The sequence below is a fragment of the Astyanax mexicanus genome, chromosome 24, assembly GCF_023375975.1.
Source record: "Astyanax mexicanus isolate ESR-SI-001 chromosome 24, AstMex3_surface, whole genome shotgun sequence".
Taxonomy (NCBI): Eukaryota; Metazoa; Chordata; class Actinopteri; order Characiformes; family Acestrorhamphidae; genus Astyanax; species Astyanax mexicanus.
Genome location: NC_064431.1, coordinates 25,072,174 through 25,095,805, shown reverse-complemented (window position 1 = coordinate 25,095,805; position 23,632 = coordinate 25,072,174). Strand labels below are relative to the sequence as shown.

General features: G+C 38.3%; 1 protein-coding gene across 3 annotated transcripts in view; it reads left to right on the top strand.

The window, feature by feature from the left end:
* The window catches only part of camk1b (calcium/calmodulin-dependent protein kinase Ib), a 75,731-nt gene that overhangs the window by 27,460 nt on the left and 24,639 nt on the right, over nt 1-23,632 (top strand). For all 3 annotated transcript variants that reach the window (XM_049471656.1, XM_049471654.1, XM_049471655.1), the window contains one exon: nt 18,285-18,416. In XM_049471656.1, coding sequence (XP_049327613.1) covers nt 18,285-18,416 — 132 coding nt within the window. The remainder of the gene's footprint in view (nt 1-18,284; nt 18,417-23,632) is intronic.

The window sequence follows — 23,632 nt, the reverse complement described above, 5'->3', positions numbered from 1 at the left end:
ATACCATGATATACTGTGAAACCGTCAGGACCTTGACAAATACGGTTATATACATTCTTGAACACTTTTAAATATCAAATAAAAATGTATTAAATTAATACATAAATGCAACAATTAATAACCAACACTAATCCTTCATGCGATTTGTATTAACCCCATTGGCCTCCGCTAGCATTGCAGCTAACCTGCATCTGTCATGCTGAGCCCCATTCAGCCCTACAGCCCCTGACCTATAGTATTACAGCTCTTTTTACATGCTAACCCTGGCTGTAAGTAGTATATTAGCATTGTAGCTCCAACGCTGCTAAGACTGGCTTTTAGCATTGCAGCTAACCTCATACAACCCTGCTGCACTTCACTGATGTGTCTGTTAGCATCGAAAAACATAATATTTTTATTATGTTGTGTTTTTTTACCCCTTTGTGATATTGTTTTGCAGCCTAATTTCTAAATTGTCAGTGTTCCCACTGTTTTATTAAGTGTTAAAGCTCTGATTCTGCATGTTGTGCATCGTCTCCCAGGCTTCTGACTGTGGCATGAAGCCTAAAGAAAACAGTTTGCATGGGTTTCTGAAGAACCGCCTACAATGCATTTGGGGATTGGGCTTTTGTAGGCGGAAACATGGCACAATGTGGAGTTTGGAGAAGAAGTTGGTCCAGTAAAAATCCTGGGTGATGTAAAGTAAAGCTAAGCTGTGTGATTCGCTGCCATCTCAGTATGACGAGAGTTGGCCAATCAAGACTGGCTTCCTGCTGGGCTTATAAAGATCCAAATAATTATTATTATTATAAAAAAACGGTATAGTGATTAGGGTATTTTAATGGTGTTTGTAGTGGAACAGTGTGACCGAATACGCAGCGTTTCTGGGTAGATGTGCCGATATCTTACACAATTAAAACTGTGGTGGTGGCTGCCCCGCTGAGATGTAATGACAGATGAGCCGCTTGAGTGTGTGTGCCTGTGACCTTACTAGGTCACTCTGACACAACCCCATGTTTTGTTGGTTCTTCAGGTACTGGATGATTCTTACTTGGTTTGTGTGTGTGTGTGTCTGCATGTAAAGGAGAGATTGCAGTGGTTTTTAATTTGATAATTAATGGTGGATAAAACATGAAAAAATATCCAAAAAATAGATTTATTAATAAAAGCTACATAAATGTTAAAAAAAATATCCATAAATAAAAAAATGGGGGCATAAACAATAAACTGTTAACAGTTCGTTTTTGAATATAAAGTATTTGGTATAGATAAAAGTGCCAGAGTTGAGTATACTTAAATATCCATGAAAAATACTCAGAACATGTCTGTTTGCATGTTAAATAATTGTGTACTAATTACTAATACTAACTAGTTTTTGAATATGAAGTATGTAGTATAGATAAAATTGCTAAAATTGTGTATATTTAAATATCCACAATAGATACTCAAAACATGTCTGTTCACATACTAATTACTGATTGTGTACTAATTACTTAAATTAACTAGTTTTTGAATATGAAATATGTAGTATAGTGCTGAAATTGAGTGTACTCAAAAATCCACAATTAATACTCATGTCCATGTCATTTGCACAATAATTAGTAATTGTATAATAATAACTGATACTAACTAGTTTTTGAATATGAAATATTTAGTATTAGATAAAAGTGCTTAAATTAGGCATTTCTCAGAACATGTCTGTTTGCATATTAAAAACTAATTGTTTACTTTTTACTAATGCTAACTACTTTTTGAGTATGAAGTATGCAGTATAGATAAAAGTGCTGAAACTGAGTATACCCAAAAATCCACAATAAATACTCAGAACATGTCTGTTTGCATACTAATTAATAATTGTGTACCAATTACTAATACTAACTACTTTTTGAGTATGAAGTATGTGGTATAGATAAAAGTGCTGACATTGAGTATACTCAAAAATCCATGATAAATACTCAGAACACGTCTTTTGCACAATAATTACTAATTGTATAATAATAACAATAAACTGTTGCTATACTACATGCAACACTGCTGAGCCTGGCTGTTAGCATTGTGGCTAACCCCCTTCTACACTGCTGAACCCAGCTGCTGTTTCTTACTTCTAGCATTGCAGCTCAAATACTGTTGAGTCTGGCTGTTAGCATCACAGCTAACTCGCTTCTACTATGCTGTGCCCAAATGATGAGGCTGTTAGCATCACGTAGCATCATATTTGTATTACTCATTATTAATTTGTCCCTCCTAGTTCTCTATAGCTATACAATATTATCATCTATTATTTCTATATCATAATCTAAGTACAGAAGTACACGCAAAATTCCAACTTTAGATGGTAGATGGTTTTGCGATTATTAAGCTCAGACAGAAACCTTAAATGTAATACTTTTTTTGTTTTGTTTTTCACTTAATGTGAATGTGGCTGTTGTTTATGTTGTGTCAAAATTTCATGATGAATGGACCAACAAAAATGCTCTTAAATAACTTGTTCCCAATGTTTAAGTTGCACCAGCAGGTCTCGCCACTGGAGGCGCCTGCGTAAACAAAACTGTAATTCTTTAGAAATATATATTTTAAGATCAAGCAAGCACTGGATGTTGATCCACACAGATTTCTCTCCTGAAAAAAAACTTTTTCTTTGGGTGAGTAAAGCGCTTCTATTTAATTACAGTGAGCTTAGATTTCCACTATTTTAGCACAGTTAGCAGCAATGCTAAGCGCTAGTAAATACCATTCGACAGCGCTGCACTGAGGGACCCTGAGTGTGTTTCAGTAAGCTAGGGCAATATTAGCTAGTGGTTTGACCCATGTAGCTTGTTTGAACACTGTAAATAAATGCAATAAAACGTCATGTACTCGCCCCTGAACAGCGAAAGAGCTAACGTTAGCGCTGTGGTTAGCGGCTAATGCTAAAACTGCTCCAGCCTCGGTGCTAGAGAAACTCCTTTATAACGCTGTACTACTGAGGAGTGGCTTTACTGCTCCTTAATACCTGACTGGTAGAATTCATACTTAAGGTGCACTGGATAAGGTGCACTGTGAATTTTTGGGAAAATTAAAGGATTTTAAGTGTGGCTTATAGCGCAAGAAAAAATCAGTACCCTGACTACCATTTAAAGTTTATTCTGCTGTATAATTGACATTTATTACATGAAGTAAAATATAATATTGTTTATTTTAGATGCATTTTATACTTATACAAGTAATCTAGATTTGTTTAGTCTGATATTGTAAGAAACTTAATAATGAGTATTATTATTTTTATTATTAACATTTATTATTCAGTTACAAACACAACTTGATTTGTAAGTCACTGAAGAGTGTGTAGCACAGTATTTCTTGGCAGAACCGGTGATAGGATTAGTAGATCAGGATTATTATGAGGATTATGAAGGTCATACGGTCATTTGGCACTTGGGTAGGAAGGACTGGCTGGTGTGTAAGTGGATTAACTGCTTGATTGTTTTCCTGTTGGCTTGGGAACACTGTAAAAGTTAATTCAGCTCTGTTTGTTTTAGCTTGTTCTTTTGATAAGATTAAGCCTCTGTGTAGTTTAAACAGAGTCATACTCTCTGTACTGGCTGTTCATGTAGTGTTTATAATGGTCAAATACTGTAATAGCAGGTGTGTTATGTTGCAGTATGCTCACCTTTCACTCAGTTTGCTTCACAAAGCTTTATGACAGCTTACAGTGGGTAGGTTTGAGAAGCTGTTTGTGTGCAGCTGTGCTTAATCCTTCAAGCAAGTGATTATATTGATAGTGTCCTGTTAAGAGTAGTAGGCCAGCATTTAATCTGCTGCTTGGATACATTTGTGATTAATAGCGATTCATTAAACTGACATATCAAGTGTCTTGGGGAAGAAATTAATGTCATATTTCTTTTCGAACTGCTGCTGATGTAGCATTACTGAGTAGCATCACAGTGAGCTCAGAGGAAAGCGCAGGGACTTGGTTCAGATACATAAGCTCACAGACACCTTGTGCTGATCGACATCACCCTTTGTAGTGATGTTTGAAGAGAGCGCCATCAACCCACCCAGAAAGAGCAAGGCCAATTGTGCTCTATCAGGGCTCTGGTAGTCGATGTCAAACTACATGAACAGGATTTGAACCGGCAATCTCCCCATCATAGTGGCAGTGCCTTAGTCCACCCAGAGCCCCGGGTCAGGGAATCTTAAACACAGTGTACCCACACTCACAAGATTCACCCCTTCGCAATGTTTACAGGTGCAGGCATTCCCAAGCCATCCCCTAAGGAAACACTTCATGATCTTTTGTCTGTTAGCACTTCTAAACTTCCCACAGTAATTTCTATACAGTCTTACAATCAGTTTATTTGCACAAAGCATGCCAGACTACTTAATTTTAATCATTATCCTGTAATACTTATTTGATTAGATTATCACAATGTGAAAATTTCTTGCCCCAACTTGTTTAGTAACGTTGTTGATTTGGAAGCAGTAGCAGAAGGATCTTTGCTTGTAAAGAGTAATTGTTTTTCTCAATCCTTTTGGTCCCGTTCCCATTTTTCAAAAAATGGTGTTATTGCCTTGTCCAGTGGGAGCATGAGTAAGAGAGAGGGAGCGCAAGAGCGAGAGAGGCTGAGGGAAAAATTCAGTAGTGTAAATATCTGAGAGAGGGAGGAGGTGGGAAGCAGTGAATGAGAGAATGGAATAACACACAAACGAGTGCTCTGTTATCCACAATACTATCTCTGAATCCCTCCTGTGTTCTCGGGTGCGATTTATTTTTAGGCCCCTAAACTGACTCAGAATAACTGCCTCAGCTGAGCTCCTCTCCAGGCTCGGCTTTGAAGTCCGCGGACCGTGCTGTTGATGGGGGAACAATCAGAAATGCATATTTTCAGTAGGAATGCTATTAACTATTCCCTGTGGTGATGTTCTTCAGCTGGCTATGCTAATAAAGCTCAGCAGTGATGGGAATTTCTATGTGTGTGTGTTGTTGTGAGTCTCCTAACAGCAAGTCCAGACCAAACTACTTCTAGACCAAGCCCCTGCATCTGCTTTTGAACTGCTGAATCCGCAATGTAGTACAATGTAGGACAGCTGAAAGTGCTAGGCCAGCACCACTGTACAGTACATTTTGGAAAGAAACCTCATTCTTTCCATCCAGTATTCCCTTGAACCCCCAGCTACGATTGGTTTTGACATCAACTTGGAATGCAATTTGTTTCCAGAAAACACAAGCAAGGCAATCCAAGACTTGCCACTGATACTTGCCCTCTGGGAAATCTCTGCCTTGACTTTGAAGGCCTTTTAGATAGAAAACATTCTGCCAGGAGCCCCTCAATCCCTTGATTTGATTTGTAGCTGGATGTCGATACAAGGTGATAAAGACTTTATGAGGTATCTCAAGCTCTACTTGATGTATGACGGAAAGTTGCACCATATATCTTCTCAATCCAATCAAGCATTCATGGGATGGCCTGAAACAAGTCTATGTTTTGGTGTAGACACCCAGAATGAGCGGGTTTCTACATGCCACCATCACAAACACCATCTCTCAACACAGCATGCTATCATTTAATCATGTTTTACATATGTGTGACGCAAATACAAAATTCAAGATGATTAAGTGGCTGTCAGTGATAAAAAGAAACAGAACTGCAAGCTAAAAACCTTTCGCAATGCTTTCCGCGACCAAGAAATTTAGAAGCAGACTAATAAATCGAATGGAGGACTTTATGTCGCTGTCGCAATGGAGTGGGCATCTCGGAAAACACTGAGCAAATTTATCCCACTTGCACAGCAGTTCTGTCATTCTGGCAGTGTGAAAGAGGGCATGGCCTTTCCACTGGCAATCTTTACTCTTGCACAGCAGTTCTGTTTAAGGATGTCAGTGCTTACAAGATACTCCAGGTCAGCACTGTGTGAAGATGACAGGCTGGTGGACTTAGGCAACCCTGCTCTGGGCAGTGTCCTTCTTGCATATGGTTTCCTGGGATCGGGCATTTGTGTGGAATTCAATTTAATGTTCTAACTTCCTAACCATTGTCGTGGACAGCTACTTCCCTTTATAGCAGTGAAATTCCCTGAAAAGGAAAGTTGCCTTTCTTAGCTTGGTGTTTTGTCTTTCTTCACTCTACATATTGGTCAGGAAAGAATCAAGAAACTTGAGGAAACTTTACTGTCTTTCCTTGTTCTTCAAATTCTCTAGATTTTGATTCGATTTGAGTACCTGTTGGGTGACCTGGAACAAGTCCCAGTTTTGGAGGCGCCAACAGCATTTCGGACAGGTAGTCCCTTGATTTGACCTAAAAAAAAAATAATGGCTGTCATCAGTTAGTCAGAAGTTTTGATTGATTGGGATATAGTTTTTTTTTTAATTAAGAGTTGGGTTTCCCCAAAAGTACTTTAGAAAAGAAAATGGCACTATATAGAATCATTGATGCTTAAATTATTAGTTGCTTGGGGGAAAACCAAGTTTGTTGGAGGCTTTTTCCGAGTTCACCCAAGCATCTTCGTGGGATGACCTGCAACAAGTCTTCAACTTTTTGGCTCCCTTGTAGCAGGTTCTTCTCAGTCTGATCAACGTGTCTATGGAATGACCTGGAACAAGTCTATGTTTTGTTGGCACCAAAGGCATATAAGGCATGTAGTCTTTGGGAATTGATTCTTGTGGATGGAGTTTAAGAAAGGTTTGAAAAGGATAAAGAAAAGTTCATGGTGGTGCCCTGCTTTCCAATTTTTCTCAGATTTTGGTTGAATCAAATATACTTGGCATCACATGGAACCAATCTCAGTTTTTGTTGTGCCAAAAGCTTTCTTGACCATTTCGATTGGTTTCTATCAGTTTAGTTAAGGACAGTAAGCAATTTTAGGTACATTTCAAGCGTAAAAGAGTTTCTGAAGAGTTTTTGAATGAGCAAGAAGCACCTCTGGGAAATGGAGTCTCTTTAGTCTTATCAGGCACTCTTGCAAGACTGACCTACTGTACGTCCAGCTGCCCTGGTTCTGCCAGATGGCCCGTTGCTTGAGTGTGTGACCTGAGAGGAATTTGCTGCTTGGCTCACTCCGATCCCCGGAGCTATGTCTGTCAGTCTCGACAGGGACCTTGTGGTTTTGCCTTTTTTTTTTTTTTTTCTCTCTCTGATGTATTCATTGTTCTTGGCTTCTGCTCTTTAAGTAGCACTAGGGCTAATGTTGGGCCATTGAGTATGTCATAATATAATAAACGGAGATGCTAAACAGCTGAGCGCCTTGGCTGATCATAGGAATGTCCGCTGCGAGTGATGTGACCAGTCACAGGAGTTCCTGTCGAGTGGTCAGATGACTCTCGTAGGTGTAGCTTGATAATTAACAGGCAACCCCTTTCAGTGTGTCATGTGTACACTATCAAAATGTATCCAAACGTAAAATTTAAAATCTCCTGAATATAATCAAGAGGATGACGGATGATCACAAGCCATCAAACCAAACTGAACTGCTTGAATTTTTGCACCAGGAGTAAAGGCATAAAGTTATCCAAAAGCACTGTGTAAGACTGGTGGAGGAGAACGTGCCAAGATGAATAAAAAATGTGATTAAAAATCAGGGTTATTCCACCACATATTGATTTCTGACCTCTTAAAGCATTATGGATATGAAATTGTTTTCTTTGCATTATTTGAGGTCATTTCTCATTTTCTGCAAATAAATGCTCTAAATGAAATTGGAATTTGGCTAAAATGTTTTCAGTAGTTTATAGAATAAAACAACAATGTTCACTTTACGCAAACTAAAACTGTAGTACCCACGTACAGCAACAGAGGGAGTTCTTGACCCTGCAGACTAGAGTTGTATAATAAATTGAATTTTTATCAGTATGAAAATGTGAGTTTTAGCATTAAACGCATTAAAAGAGCTGCAATTAAGGATCTTAATCACCAAATTTATCACGTTCCACATCAATATCAGGATAAAAACAGCATTATCTCATTTCACATTTTTCGTTCATATTGTACGTGAAAGTGTGTAAGTGTGTGAAACGCTCGCTGATGTAGAACAGCTTGTTTAAGAGGTAATGAGAGTTCATCTTGTTCGCTGGAGGTTGCCATTAGCAACAGGGTCTGGACACCAACTCTCCACAAAAATAGGCATTAACCTTTTAAAACGAAAGTGTTTTATTTATTTATTTTGGGTTTTTTTTGGTTCTCCTTTACATAGAACCTCACACCACTCGGTTCTCCTGCTGCATTCTGAGTGCGTTTGGTTCCTCACTGTGTTTGGTTGCAGCCGAGATCACTGGGGATTCCAGTGCAGCATTTCTGAATGAAGCTCTGTCAGCCCGCCTCTCTGAAGCTCACATTCATTACTTACATACATGCACTCGCTCGGCCACGCACACACGCACACACACTGAATTTATAGTGGTTTGATCAGTTGACCCTTTTTTTCCATGTGAATTACGTGTTTTCTTTATTTTAAATATATTTAACCCTTCTCAGTCATGCTTTATTAATGCTTTGATTATTGCCTTTTTGTGATCCTATTTTGTTTTATGGGATGGTTGTTGTTAAAGGGGTCACGTTTTAAAAATGCAAGCATTTTCTATACAATTAATGTTTTCTATGTGATTTCCTTTTCTTTTTGTGATATTTGTTTTTCTCCACATGGCCACATTTTTAATTCTATTATTATTAATATTATTTTTATTTACCTACCATATTTTTTGCACTATAAGGCACACCAGATTGTAAGATGCCCTATCAATAAACATCTGTTTTCTGGTCTATGTTCATACATAAGGCGTATCGCATTTTTAGGCACATTATGCGACAGAAACAGGGTGTTGCCATGTTTTCCTTCTAATCAGAACCCTGTAACGCTAAGCTAAGTACACAAATCGTTTCCTTTAAAAGTTAAATGAGCACTGGATGTTAATCTACACAGATTTCTATCCTGAAAATTGTTTATTTGGGTGAGTAAAGCCCTTCCATTTATTTACAGTAGGCTTAGATTTCCGGATTTCCACTAAGGCTGGGAGCAGCAACATTAGCCGCTAGCCACAGTTAGCTGCTAATGACTCCTGATAAGTTCTGTCACAATAATTACATTATTGATGTATTGTATAATAAATGGACATGACCTATATCATAGTTGATGAATGTGATATTGGGTATTGTGTTTATTTGTATGTTTGTTCATATATATATATAAAACAGTGAAAAGTATTTTAGCCGATCATACTTCAATAACTGACCAATGCTTTAATAACTGTAATTCCATACACACAGTATGAACTGCAGTTGGTAAAGAGAAGTATGTAATTCCCAAACTAATTATAATAAATTATTGATTAAAAAAAAAATAAATAAATATATATATATATATATATATATATATATATATATATATATATATATATATATATATATATATATAAATAATTATTAATAAATTAATTTAATCGTCTTAAAATGACAATAATATCATGCATCTCAATCATTTCTGGGAGAAACTACACTGAAACTCCTTTATAATGCTGTACTTATGCGTATTATAAGGCGCACTGTTGATTTTTCGGAAAATTAAAGGATTTTAAGTTTGCCTTAAAGTGCGAAAAATACAGTAATCTCACATCTTCCCATGTTTTTTCCAATTTTTTTCCCATGTGTTCACATTTCTCACGTGACCACACAGTTTCTGGATGATCACAATTTTTATGTGATGTTGTTTTTTTTTTTTTGTTTGTTTTTTTTAAAACCCTAATTACATACTATGGAAAAGCCTTTGGAGAAATATACATTTATACAGAATTTGTGATTATTCTACACACATTGTTACATGTTTGATCTATTGTTAGGTGCAGTTGTTTCTTATTGTATGTATGGCTGAATTGTCCTCCATAGATTCTAGGGGTGTCACGATTTCGATATTTAATCGAAATCAATCGAAATTATGTCATGGTCTCGAGCCTCGAAGTCAAAAAGAGGACCGACCAAAAAAGCCACTAGATGGCATTACATATATATCTTATTTAAATTATTTAAATTTGACCATTAGTGCCTAATGTGGTGTATTACAGATCACTTGAATCACTTTGCATCACTTATATCAAGCCCACCTTTTGAAATAAGATATTGTAAATTTGATGAATCAAACCAATGACTGACTAATCTAAAACTGACATAGGCCTCTCTGCTGTAAAAAAAAAGAAAAAAGAAAATCGAGAATCAAATCGAATTGTGACCCTTAAATCAGAAATAAAATCTAATCGAGGATTTTGAGAATCGTGACACCCCTAATAGATTCGCATGGCTGTAAAGGGAATAGTTTAATAGAACTATAGCAATGAAACAGTGATGTATTACATGGAAGAGTAGGAAAGGACGATCATTTGCATAACATCTGCACACATTTAAATGATCACCTGCCGCCGTCACACAGATCTCACCTCACACACACTGTTAATGTGCTGTGTGTGTGTGTGTGTGTGTGTGTGTGTGTGTGTGTGTGTGCAACTGGCTCCTCTGCTGTTTGGTTCAGTTCAGTGTCCTACTGTCATAAACATGCTGGGCTCTGAATGTAGGCCAGCCCCAGTTTGGGTGTCAGCAGTGGTGCGTTATTGATTGTTGTGTGTTTTAGCGTGTGTGTGTGTGTGTGTGTGTGTGTGTGTTAGAGCAGCAGTGCTGATGGTGATGTGCTGTTAAGTGAATGTGCTCTGAGAGATAGTTCTCCAGCTTTTCTCAGTCTCACAGATCCAGACCTCCATCCTCATCTGTTTAATCATGTGACCGGATTGGTTAGTCTAAACACACGCACCACATACACACACACACACACACACACACACCGACTCATCAGCTGATAACTGTATCAGTGTTTACTTGTGTGTATGTGTGTGTGCCCAGCCGGATCTGGGAATGAGGATCATAACCATGTCCTGTTAACCCATCATCTCTCTCTTGCTCTCTCACGCTCTTTCTCTCTCTTGCGCTCTCTCTCTCTCTCTCTCCATCTCTCTCTCTGTCTCACACACACACAGTTTTCACTCAGTCTGTTTTTTTTTCTCACTTCTATCTTGTTTTTACTCTTCCTCTCCCTCTCTTTGTCACTTTCTTTCTCTCTCTCTGTCCTTTTTATTCTCCTACTCTTTCTTACATTTTTTTTACTTTCTCTCTCCGTACTCTTACTCCGTACACTCATTTCTGCATTCTGTTAATCTTTCGCTCTCACACTCACACTCTCTGACACTCCCTTCTACTGTTTCTATCTCTTTGTGCAGTCTTTTTTTCTTTCTCTCTTTTTACAATTGCTTATTCTACTCCCTTGCTTTTCCTTTCTTTTGTGTTTTTTTTCTGTTACCTTTCTCTTTTTTATGTCCTTGCTCTCACTCTGTCTGCATAAGTCTGACTGGCTCTTTATCTCTTTCCAGCTCTCCATCTTCATTCGTTTTCACTCTCTCGCTCCCTCTCTTTCTGTCACTTTCTTTCCATGTCTCTCTCTCTTTGTTCTCTTTCATGTTCTCTACTACTCTCTTGCTCTTCATTACTATTTTATTTGGTAACTCTCTGTCACCCTCTTGCCTCTTTCTCTCTCTCTCTTCTTTTCTCTTTCTTATTGGTCCTCCCTTCTTCATCTCATTCTTCCACCGTCTTTCTCTTTTTACTTCTTTTTCTCTACCTTTCTTTTCCCTCCTTTTTTGAACGCCTAATTCCATTCCATTTTTATGTTCTTACTATCTCTCTCTCTCTGTGCATGCCTCCCCCCTCTCTCTCTCTCTCTCTCTCTCTCTCTCTCTCTCTGTATTGGCTGTGTGTAAACAGAGCTCAGGCTGGATGGTTTGCTGATGGTATCAGACAGTAGTTGAACTGGGTGATGTTAAGTGGACAGACTGGCCTGCTGTTTAAATGTGTGCTCAGCTGATCTCAGGCTGCTGTTCCTGTTCTCGTATTGACTAGGAGACAATAAACTCATCCTGTAGCTCATCAAATAATCACCTGCTTGTCACAGTCATTTACATTACTGACTTATTTTACAGTATATGGAGATCATTTAAAAAAACGTACTAACCTCTTTATTGTCCGTTTTTTCGTTGCATGTTTGTGTACATAGAAATAAACTTGACAAATAATATTTATAGATTTTACCAAATGGATGCTCCAAAAAATAGATTTCATTAAATGCCTGCAACTAATAAAATTAAAGTCATACTTTTGGAGTAAGGCTGGGAGCAGCAAGATTAGCCGCTAGCCACAGTTAGCAGCTAATGACTCCTGATAACAAGGCCTGTCACAATAATTACATTCTTGATGTATTGTTAATAAATGGACATGGACATGACCTATATCGTATTTGATAAATGTGATATTGGGTATTGTGTTTATTTGTAGGTTTGTTCATATATATATAACAGTGAAAAGTATTTTAGCCGATCATGCTTCAATAACTGACCAATGCTTTAATATCTGTGACTCCATACACACAGTGTGCCAACTGCAGTTGGTAAAGAGAAGTATGTAATTCCCAAACTAATTATAATAAATTATTGAAAAAAAAAAAAAAAAATATATATATATATATATATATATATATATATATATATATATATATACACCGTATTTTTCGGGCTATAAGGCGCACTTAAAATACTTATTTTTTCCAAAAATTGGTCATTGCGCCTTATAATGCAGTGCGCCTTGTGTATGGATTTTGCTTGTGTTTACTGACCTCGATTTTTATGTGGTACACGGCGCTCTGTTGTGCAGAATTCCTCACCCACGCCAGAAAAAGATCCCCCTCTTGGGCTAGCGCGCGGTTACCTTTGACTGCCGTACTGCCTCTCGGCTGTGGTTCAGGGTAGCTAGTTTCCACTGTAGCTCCGTGGCCAGAACAAGGTGCCGGTAAACTTTCCTTTCCACCCGTTCTGGGGTAATAGCACAAACTGTTTCTTTATAGCGCCCACTTCTAAGTAAAGTTAACCTCTTAACACGCGCTGGCCCACCGGCGGGCCAGAAATATTTAATATTTCATAACTGGCTGTGTTTCTGAATAGTTATGAACAGTTACAGGTTCAATATAGACATCCAATATACCATTTTAAAGCTTAGAATCTCTGCTTTTGAGCTATTTAGCCTATTTAGCGGAATATCCTTTCAGAAAATAAACATTTAGGGCGAAATATGCCTTGGTTATGATTTTAATAATTCATAACTCTCATATTTGCGTTTATCGTTCGTCCATATTTCATCGAATGCGGTCATGTCATACACCATTCGAACCGTCTGGCTCTCCGGATTCCAGAACTGTGCTTTTACTGTAGGATGTATGTTTCATGAATTAGAGCTGCGTCAGAGCGCATGTTTCCAGTAATAAAAGGCTCTCCTTTTGTCCTGGGGTAACCTCCGGTCACTGCCGCCACCCCCCGAACACACACCCGCGCTCAGCCACAGGTCCTACCTTCAAAACGCGTCCAGACTAAAGAGAATCCATCAATCCAGTCTCCTGTAATCCACAGTTATATCCAAACAGCGCTGGAAATCACTTCATCCAGAAATGAAACTTATCCAATCTTTATCTCTGTTTTAAAACCGTTTTATTCACCGAATTCGGCACAACACGCTATTATAGTCAGAAGCCTCGCGGAGTAATACGGTACTTGCTGTGCTTCAACATAATATTATGGTCTGTCGGAGCGTTGCGGCTACCGTTGTCAGGAGCCTCGCGGAGTAATACGTACTTGCTGTGCTTCAACATAATATTATGGTCTGTCGGAGCGTTGCGGCTACCGTTGTCAGGAGCGTCGCGGAGTAATACGTACTTGCTGTGCTTGTTGATTTATTGCTCAGAGTTATTGTTACTGATATAAATAAAGTTTCATTTAGTGCGCCTTATAATCCAGTGCGCCTTGTGTATGGACTAACACTAAAAATAGACCGTTCACTCATCGTGCGCCTTATAATACGGTGCGCCTTATAGTCCGAAAAATACGGTATATATATATATAATTATTAATAAATTAATTTAATTAATTTAATTAAAATAACAATAATATCATGTATCTCAATTTCTGGGAGAAACTACACTGAAACTCCTTTATAATGCTGTGCTTCTGCGTATTATAAGGCGCACTGTTGATTTTTCGGGAAATAAAAGGATTTTAAGTTTCCCTTAAAGTGTGAAAAATACAGTAATCTCACATTTTTCCATGTTTTTTCCAATTTTTTCCCATGTGTTCACATCTCTCACGTGACCACACAATTTCTGGATGATCACAATTTTTATATATGATGTTTTTTTTTCATACTAATTTGAAAGTTCTAGATGCTCCAGTCGTTTGCTGTTCGACTGTATGTGTGCATGTGTGTTCAAGTAAGCATAGGAGAGAGAGAGAGAGAGAGAGAGAGAGAGAGAGATAGTAGAGATGACCTCTGTCCCTGTCCCTGATATGTCAGCATGAGCATGTAATGAGCTTATGTCACGTACAGCTCTTGATGCTGATACGCTACTGTACTGTACTGAACAGTGCTTACACAGCTGTGAGGATTAGAACTGAAACTGAAGAAATACTGATTAAAAACTTGCAGAATTCAGTATATCTGGGTATGTCTGGGTTAAGTAATTATGGGCCCAACTTAACTCCAAATCCGAGGTCAAATTTAACAAAGAAGGTTAGTTAGTTTTTTTTTATTATTATTTATTTATTTTCCTCCTTTTTTTTTTTAATTTTTTTTTTTTATATACAGTTTTCTGTTCCACCTTAAATCTGGGAGCGGAGGAGATTCAAAACAGTGACAACATGTCACTTAGTTACTAGTGTCAGCTAGATTAGTTAAACAAAGTGTGTTTCAGTTTTAAATAATTTAAATAATATAAGTTTAATATAAGTTGGTTAGTAATTTTTCAATTTTTTTTGCTCCACCTTAAATGTAGCAGCTAAGCAGATTCCAAACATGCCTAAGTTTTACGGAAGCTAAGCTAGCATAATTAGCAAGTTTGATTTCCCCCCCCTCTCTCAATGTTACTGAAGCCTGCTGGAGTGTCTCATTTATTTTAGGTTATCCACCTTTTTTTTCATTTCCACCTTAAATAGAATATAAATAGAAAAGAATAAGTCTTTTTAAGTTTTTTTTTTGACATGGAGGTTATGTGAAAGAGTGGAAGAATCACAGCTAACTGTATGTTTGCATTACATGTACACCTGTATTGTGTTATAGACACACATAAAATAATAATAATAATAATAAAAAGCATTAATGTAACTGTCTTGGATTAATTATTCATGTAAACACTTATATTTGTAATTATGGTAGATTCAGTTATGTACAATAACGTTGGGTCTCTACAAATATCAGTCATATTTGAACATAGAACATATTGAACTGTTAAAAGTATAAGTTTCTTGAGTACCTAGGTTTTTTTTTTTGATCAGGATCACTGTTCCACCTTAAATGTGGCAGCTAAGCAGATTCAAAACATACCATAGGTCTAGTTTTGGAGAAGCTAAACTAAATGTAGCGACAACCTTTTTTTTTTTTCCTCTTGCTTAATGTTACTAGTTCCTACTAGACTAGTTGAACAAAGTGTGTCTCATTGTAAAAAAATGTTAGCTAGCTAAATGCTAATTAATTAATCATTTTTCTATGGATTTTTTTTTTGCTCCACCTTAAATGTGGCAGCTGAGCAGTTTTTTAAAAACATGCCATAGTTTAAGGGAAGCTAAGCTAATGTGACATGTTAAATAATAATAAAACAGCATTAATGTAACCGTCAGGTTAATTCTTAATGTAAACACTAATATTTGTGTGGTAGGTTGAGTGTTGCACAAAACCATTAAGTCTCTAAAAAAAAAAAAAAAAATCATATGTGAACAAATCCTGTGATTTGTAAATGTAATTTTTCCAAATTAATCAAAATGTAATTGGGAACCCAATTGGGAATTGGAGCTAAAATAAGTTTTATTAAACTAGTGTTGATACCCAGCTTTAGAACCTAGCATGGCTTTTATTCCATGGATATTTGCATTTGGTCCTCCTATATCACTGTTAAGTGTTAGGTACTTGAGTACCTAGGGGTTCTTTAATTTGAATCTGTGGAAGATCCCTGTTCCACCTTAAATGTGGCAGCTAAGCAGATTTTAAAAAAAATGCCTTAGGGCTAGTTTTAGAGAAGCTAAGCTAACGTTAGCAACAAGTTTTTTTTTTCTTGCTTAATGTTACTAGTGCCTGCTAGACTAGTTAAACAAGGTGTGTCTCATTGTAAATAATTAGCATTTAGCTAGCTAACAAGTTAGCTATTTTGCTGAGGTCTTTTGTTCCACCTTAAATGTGGCAGCTGAGCATTTTTTAAAACATGCTATAGTTTTAGCCAAGCTAAGCTAATGCGACACATTAAATAATAATAAAAAGCATTAATGTAACCGTCTTAAATGTCTTAAAACCTTACATTTGGCAGCTGAGGAGATTCAAAACACACCATAGGCCTAGTTTTAGAGAAGCTATGCTAACATTAGCGACAAGTCTTATTTTTTTTCCTCTTGCTTAATGTTACTAGTGCCTGCTAGACTAGTTAAACAAGGTGTGTCTCATTGTAAATAATTAGCATCTGGCTAGCTAACAAGTTAGCTATTTCGCTGAGGTCTTTTGCTCCACCTTAAATGTGGCAGCTGAGCAGTTTCAAAACATGCTGTAGTTTTAGGGAAGCTAAGCTAACGAGACACATCTACAGAGTTCTGGATATTTGCATTTAGACCTCCTGTATCACTATTAAAAGTAGTAAGTTCCTTGAGTACCTAGGGGTTCTTCCTCCAAGGGCTTTAAAGAGTTTTGTTTCTGCAGTTTTAAACTGAAGAACATCTAAAAGTTTCTCAAGGAACTTTTATTCTGTTAACAGTGTACACTTACCATAAGTATTTTCCCACTAACTGTTTACCAGGAAACCTTCCAGATGTGATTTATACTAACGGCCACTGTATCAGTATGGGACCCTCGCCTCCCCCACAGTCTCTAAGGGCTGAATGCGATGTTGATCTTGATCTAGCTTTCTTGGAGAAAAGGATAAATAGGGGGCGAAAAAACATCTTTCGGAATCCCTCGGCCATGCGTAAACACATGCAGAACGTTTCCCTGGAAGTGGCCTGGACCTGGGCTTGCAGGTCACACACCCTGCCGGAGGATACACTGGTTGTTTTTGTTGAGCAGGATCTGCCTAAGCTTTTTTGGTTCTTGCCTGTACAAACAGAAGCTGCAGCAGTTTGTTGGGCAAATAGTTTAGAGAGGAGGTAAACCTACCAAATAAATTCCATTGAATGGATGTTAAGTAATCTCAAATATACTCGCATGATATGCCAAAAAACAGAAGTCAACATTATGTAAATTGAAAGTGTTCCCTCAGGGAATAGCTTGGGAACATCCTTATCTGTGTACATAGTGAGGTGCTACCAAGGTGACGGGGATTTTCTAAAAGTTTAGAACAAGTTTGAACGAGCTCTGATGGTGGATACCAGATGCTGAAGGGCTGAAGTTGTGGGCAAAGTTGTGGGCAGTTAATGTTCCTTGGGTGGGAATGATTGTGGCCGGCGGTGTCTGTCTAGAATTGTCCGTGCAAACAGACAAGGGACTCTGACATCACAAACCAATGCCACAGTCATTATCTGCAGAGCAACTTTGAAAAAGTAATAGGACTTGAAAGCTGTTCCAGTCCCATGACTTTTTAAGCATTTCACTGTGAACATCCACCCTCATGCTTTACAGTTGTGTCCCTTATATATACAGTTCTGGAAAAGAATTCTGAAGATCACTTCAGTTTCTGTATCAGTTTCTCTAATTTTGCTATTTATAGGTACAATATAAGTTTGAGTAAAATAAACATTGTTGTTTTATTCTATAAACTACGGACAACATTTCTCCCAAATTCCAAATAAAAATATATTATATATTTAATTTAAAGCATTTATTTGCAGAAAATGAGAAATGGCTGAAATAACAAAAAAGATGCAGAGCTTTCAGACCTCAAATAATTAAAATTAAGAAACTTTTAAGTGGTCTCTTATTATTTTTTTCCAGAGCTGTATAAGTGATTGATTGAGTCCAAATAAGTTGCATTTTCCTTTTTAATCTGTGAGACTTGTTTTCAAAAACGATAGTGGAACCCATCCAAGGTTCTACTCAGGTTGTCCACCTGTTCAACCAGAATCTAGTACTTAAAATTAGCATATTTCCTTAGTATCTGATTACACATCCGCATCATATTATTAATGTTAATGCAGAAAGTATTATACATATTTCTCCTTTTAATCTGAGCTCAGTAAATTTAGTCTCCTGCATTTACAGTAATTTGTTCATGCGTGTGTGTGTGTGTTGCAGCGGGGCGTTCTCTGAGGTGGTCCTAGCGGAAGAGAAGAGGACGAGGAGGCTGGTGGCCATAAAGTGTATTCCCAAAAAAGCGCTGGAAGGCAAAGAGAACAGTATTGAAAACGAGATCGCCGTTCTTCACAAGTGAGTCACCACGCTTTAGCTGTTTCACACAGAGACACACATATTCATACCTGCTTACACTCGCACGTTCACTCACTCGCTCTCTCGCACATGCACAGATGCGAACACACTCTTCACACTCGCAATCAGTCTCACTTTCTCACACACACACACAGACCACATGCACATGAACTCACACTCATGCAGTCTTGCATCCTGTCTGTCTGCCTTCAGCTGAGCTTTAAGATGATTGATTTATTTATTTATTTTTTGACCATATTGTTCTTCACTGGCCCTTATTTATATTGACGTCTGTCTAAACCTGAGCGATCAACTTGCTCAAAACATCCACAGTATTGGCAGAATGATCAAAAACATCAGTATTAATTATGGATAAAATAGCGATGAATTGGCCTAGCTAAAAGCATTTTAAGCATTTATTTCTTTCATTGTTGATGATTATGGCTTAAAGCCAATGAAAATCCAAAAGTCAGTGTCTCAGAAAATATATAAGAATGTTATATAAGACAAATTGGTACTTTTGGCAGTGTGGGCTGTGTGCCAATCCTGCTGGAAAATGAAATCTGCATCTCCATAAAAGTTGTCAGCAGAGGGAAGCATGAAGTGCTGTAAGAAAACACTAGGAAAACAAAACTGCACTGATTTTGGACTTGATACTGTATAACACAGTGGATCAAAACCAGCAGATGACAGACATGTCTCTCCAAACCATCACTGATCATCAGTAAATTTTACATTTCATTTGTAAATCAAGGGATCAGAGTCTGGAGTAAGAGTTTTGGTGGAGAGACACACAGTCCAAGCTGCTCAATGTCTTGTGTGAAGTTTCCACCAATCAGTGATGGTTTGGAGAGACATGTCATCTGCTGGTGTTGGTCCAAAGTGACAAAAAAAAAATGTATTGGAGAAGCGGTTTTCATTTTCCAGCAGGACTTGGCACACTGCCCACACTGCCAAAAGCACCAATTGGTCTTATATAATATTCAAATTTTCTGAGATATTGACTTTTGGGTTTTATATTGGCTGAAATACTGAAATAAAGTAACTTTTCAATTATAAAAATGAGATTTTTTTGTGATGCACTTGTATCTATTAATTCTTACTAATTTAAGCTGCTTGACCTAATAAATATACAACTAAGGTAGCGCAAATCAACAGAGCATCATAGCATAAAATTTCATAATCTGTGGCAATGTAAAATTTTTAAACATTATGTATCGTGAAAATGACTTTAAATATTCCCCTATAATATTTTTATCACTAAGTATCATATCAACAATACCAACAATACTAAGCCCTAGTACAGGGAACAGGGTGAAATTTACCATCTAGGTAATAACTTCATTAGCCCTCAGACTGGCTCACTCAACACCCAGCAGCCTCATCACATACCCACCCACCCCCTGGTGCCCTCTGTATACACGTGAACCCTGTTAACTCAGCCCCCGCATTACTCAGGAGGCCCGAGTGAAGCATTGAGGGAACTCTCAGTCCTCGCTTTCAGCTGCTCATGTAAACACCAGAGGCCAGCAGCAGTAATGATGCTGCTGTTAAAGAATCTCCCCACTGAACCCCTGGAATCACCGAGCGCTCCGGAAACGACCGGCTCTGAAGGAGTCGACGCTATTTTTATCCCCCGCGCACCCGCCGTCGCCTGGGTTACCGCCGCCACACAGACCTGGAGATCACACAGAGGGAGCTCTGGGCCTGTATGGAGGACTGGAGAGATCACACGGAGTGAAGGAGGGAAAAAATGTCGCGCTCTGCTGAGACGAAAGTTTCAGAAGATTGAAATTGATGTAGGAAAGAGAAACTGATGCAACTAAATTTGTTACTTAAATTCAGCATAATTATCTCAGCATTTTGAACAGAGATTTTTTTTTTCTTTCAATTTTCCAGGAAAAAAAAAACAGTGTATGACTACATACAGTTGGACAACAATTATGATATTTAATGATATTTAACCCAATATCATGTTATCTTTTATTAGGAATGAGCAATCAAACCAGCTTGAAAAGCAGTTAGCATCACCAGTTACCTGTTAGCCAGCTCCATTGTGGCTAATCTGGGATAGGTTGTCGAAATTAAGAAAAGCTAATCTAAGAAAGTAAACAAAACTGTAATTCTAAAAAAAAAATAATAATAATAATAATAACATTTCTTTCAAATTCCAATGAGTGCTGGATGTTAATCTACACAGATTTCTCTCCTGGGTGAATAAAATTTACAGTTAGCTTAGATTCCCAAATTTCTCCAGCACTAAGGCTGGAGCATTAGCATTAGCCGCTAGCGTTAGCCCGACAGCACTACACTGAGGAACCCTGATTGTTCCGGTAATCCAGGGCGAGATTAGCTAGGGGTTTGTCCCGCATAGCTTGTTTTAACAGGGCGATAAACACGCAGTTTACAGTCCGATATTCTCGACTCTAAATGACAAAAGAGCTAGTGCTTAGCGTGGTTAGCGGCTAATGCTAATGCTGCTGGATGACTATCATTTATAAGATGTAAGATTGAGTTTAGCCCAGTCTTGGACTAGATGCTTAGTCTATGAACAGTCTCTCACCAAGAGGTGCACTACCCAAAAGTAGCCGTTGGAGCTTTTTTACGGGGCTGTGAGGGAAACACTTCTTCTACGTCCTCTTGTGTCTAATTAGACCACCCCATTTTTGGTCAGTGTGCATTTAAAGTTCTCGTATTGTATACCTAAATAAATTGCAGCATGGCCTCAAATTTGCCTATTGGCTACTATCCCCCTTTCCTCTGTCCTTCTTTCTCACTCTCTCGTCCACGTTTACACTATTAGTCCTCCAGATTGCAGCACCACTTGAGGTGACCGCTGAGTGATCCTCAGGCTGAAGCTTCAGTCTCTCACTTCAAAAACACACTCGCGCACACTTAGACTCCAGATATATCACACATCCACCGAGAACACTGTTCCTGGACTTGTGGGGCAGACTAAACAAATCTGGGTTCAGCTGTGAGCTATTCTGTTGGATTCTGGTTGAGTATTGGGTTAAAGCCTGGAAATGCACAATGTAATTTGCCAGATTTTGGGACCTAATCCAATTTGGACCCTCAGATGTAAATCAAGCAGCTCTTATACAACAGGCTTTGGAGTTATGGGAAAACAAGCCCTGGTCCTATCACTATTTGTGAATTTGCCTGTACAAGACCTCGAGAACATGTCTTATGTTCAATTTCAATGGGATTGGTTTTAGAATCATAGGATGGTGGGATACTGTAATTTTAGTAGAAATTGTCTGTAAATTTATGATCAGGATAAGAATCACACAAGATAATAAGACATTAGAGCATAGAGGACTATTGAGATGGGAGTGGCTACTCAATTTATGCACTGCTGTCACATCCAAAAAATGAGATTTTTGTATTGTATTAACAAACCCAGCTTTGTTCATACAATACACAGACTAAAATTTCTTACTACTACTATGACTATCTACATACAAATTTTCAACCATCTCTATGGAACCATTTCCCAGAAATCTTACTTTGGAAATGCCTAGAGGACACCTAATATATGTGCTGTGTAGCTCCTCAATAATTCCATGTATCTGCACCAAATTTTGGAGATACTAGCTTTTCATTGGACAGTGAGGATATATAAGAGTTCTAGTGCGGTAGTGCAAATTGCATTAATTATTATTAGTATAAACTTGGATCTGTGTAAAGAGCAGCATTCAAGCATAAATAGCAGATTTGTTTTTGGGGGATTTTTTTTTCTGCTTTTAAGGAATAAAACATTTATTCATTCACCTCCAGTCATGAGAACGTGCACAGGTAGTTTATAAAAAAAAATCACTTTATACACAGATTGCAAAATTAATTATATAAATCTCGTCTCGTTCTCGTGAGCCCAGTATCGTTTTTTTTTTCTACAGAATTTTTCCCCATTTTCTCCCCAATTTACTTGGCCAATTACCCAACCCACTCATAAGGACTCCTATCACTAGTGATGCCCCAACACACCAGGAGGGTGAAGTCTAGCACATGCCTCCTCTGATACATGTAAAATCAGCCACCACCTCTTTTCAAACTGCTGTTAGTGCAGAATTGCTGAGTAGCATCACGGCGCACTCTGAGGAAAGCGCAGCGACTCGGTTCCATCAGATACATCAGCTCACAGACGCAGACTTGTGCTGAGCGACATCACCCTTTGGAGTGATGTGGGGAGAGAGCGCCATCTACCCACCCAGAGAGAGAACAAGGCCAATTGTTCTCTCACAGGGCTCCGACAGCTGAATTATTTACAACATTCTTAGGTGTTACAGTATAAAATAATGTTAATGATGTCTTAACTTATGTCAAAATATTAGTTTAGACATTACTTAACCATTTAATTATGTTTATTACTGTCGTAAATACTGATAATTGTGACCCATATTGTAAAGTGTTACCAGTTCATTTACATCTGTCTGTACTTTTGAGATGTTTTATGAGAGTCACAGAAGTTTCTTGGCTTCTTTTTCATAAATAGAGGTGTGTGAGACAGAGGTGGGGGAGGAGGATATATTGTTGATGTTGGTGCGTGTTCTGCGTGTCAGACTGCCCACCAGAACATGCCCACCCCCTCACACACACGCACACACTCTAGGTGGAGGTGATGAGAGAGGGAGGCAGGCGGGGGAACAAGGCCGACAGCGCGCCATTCAGAAGGGAGCTGGAGGCGGAGTCGGACAATGAGCCAGTGTGTGTTGTGTGTTGTGTTTTCACTGAGTGAAAGTTGGAGAGAGAGAGAGAGTGTGTGTGAGAGAGGGAGAGTGAGGGGCTCTGAGGGCCAGTGACTCACCTCGCCAGCTCTGTCGTGCTGTTCGTGTTGCAGTGCCTCGTGGGTAATGTGTGGGAATCCACCACAGCCCAATTAGAGCCCACGCATGTCTCTCCCTCACACACACACACACACACACACACACACACACACACACACAGTTGCTTGCAGGTGAATAGAAGTCTCAGAGAGAGTCAGGCTATTGACTGGAGTGGAGGAGGAGGAGGAGGAGGAGGAGGAGGAGGAGGAGGATGTCATACAGTAATCTAGATCACTCTGTCATTCTGATTGAGACCCAGTTCTACTTCTACTGAATGAAAAGTCAACTTCCTGCCAGTACAGCAGCTTCACTCACTGAAAGATTGTGATCGTTATTTTATAACCAAAGAATTTTTGCAAAAACAATATACCAAATATACCATACAATATA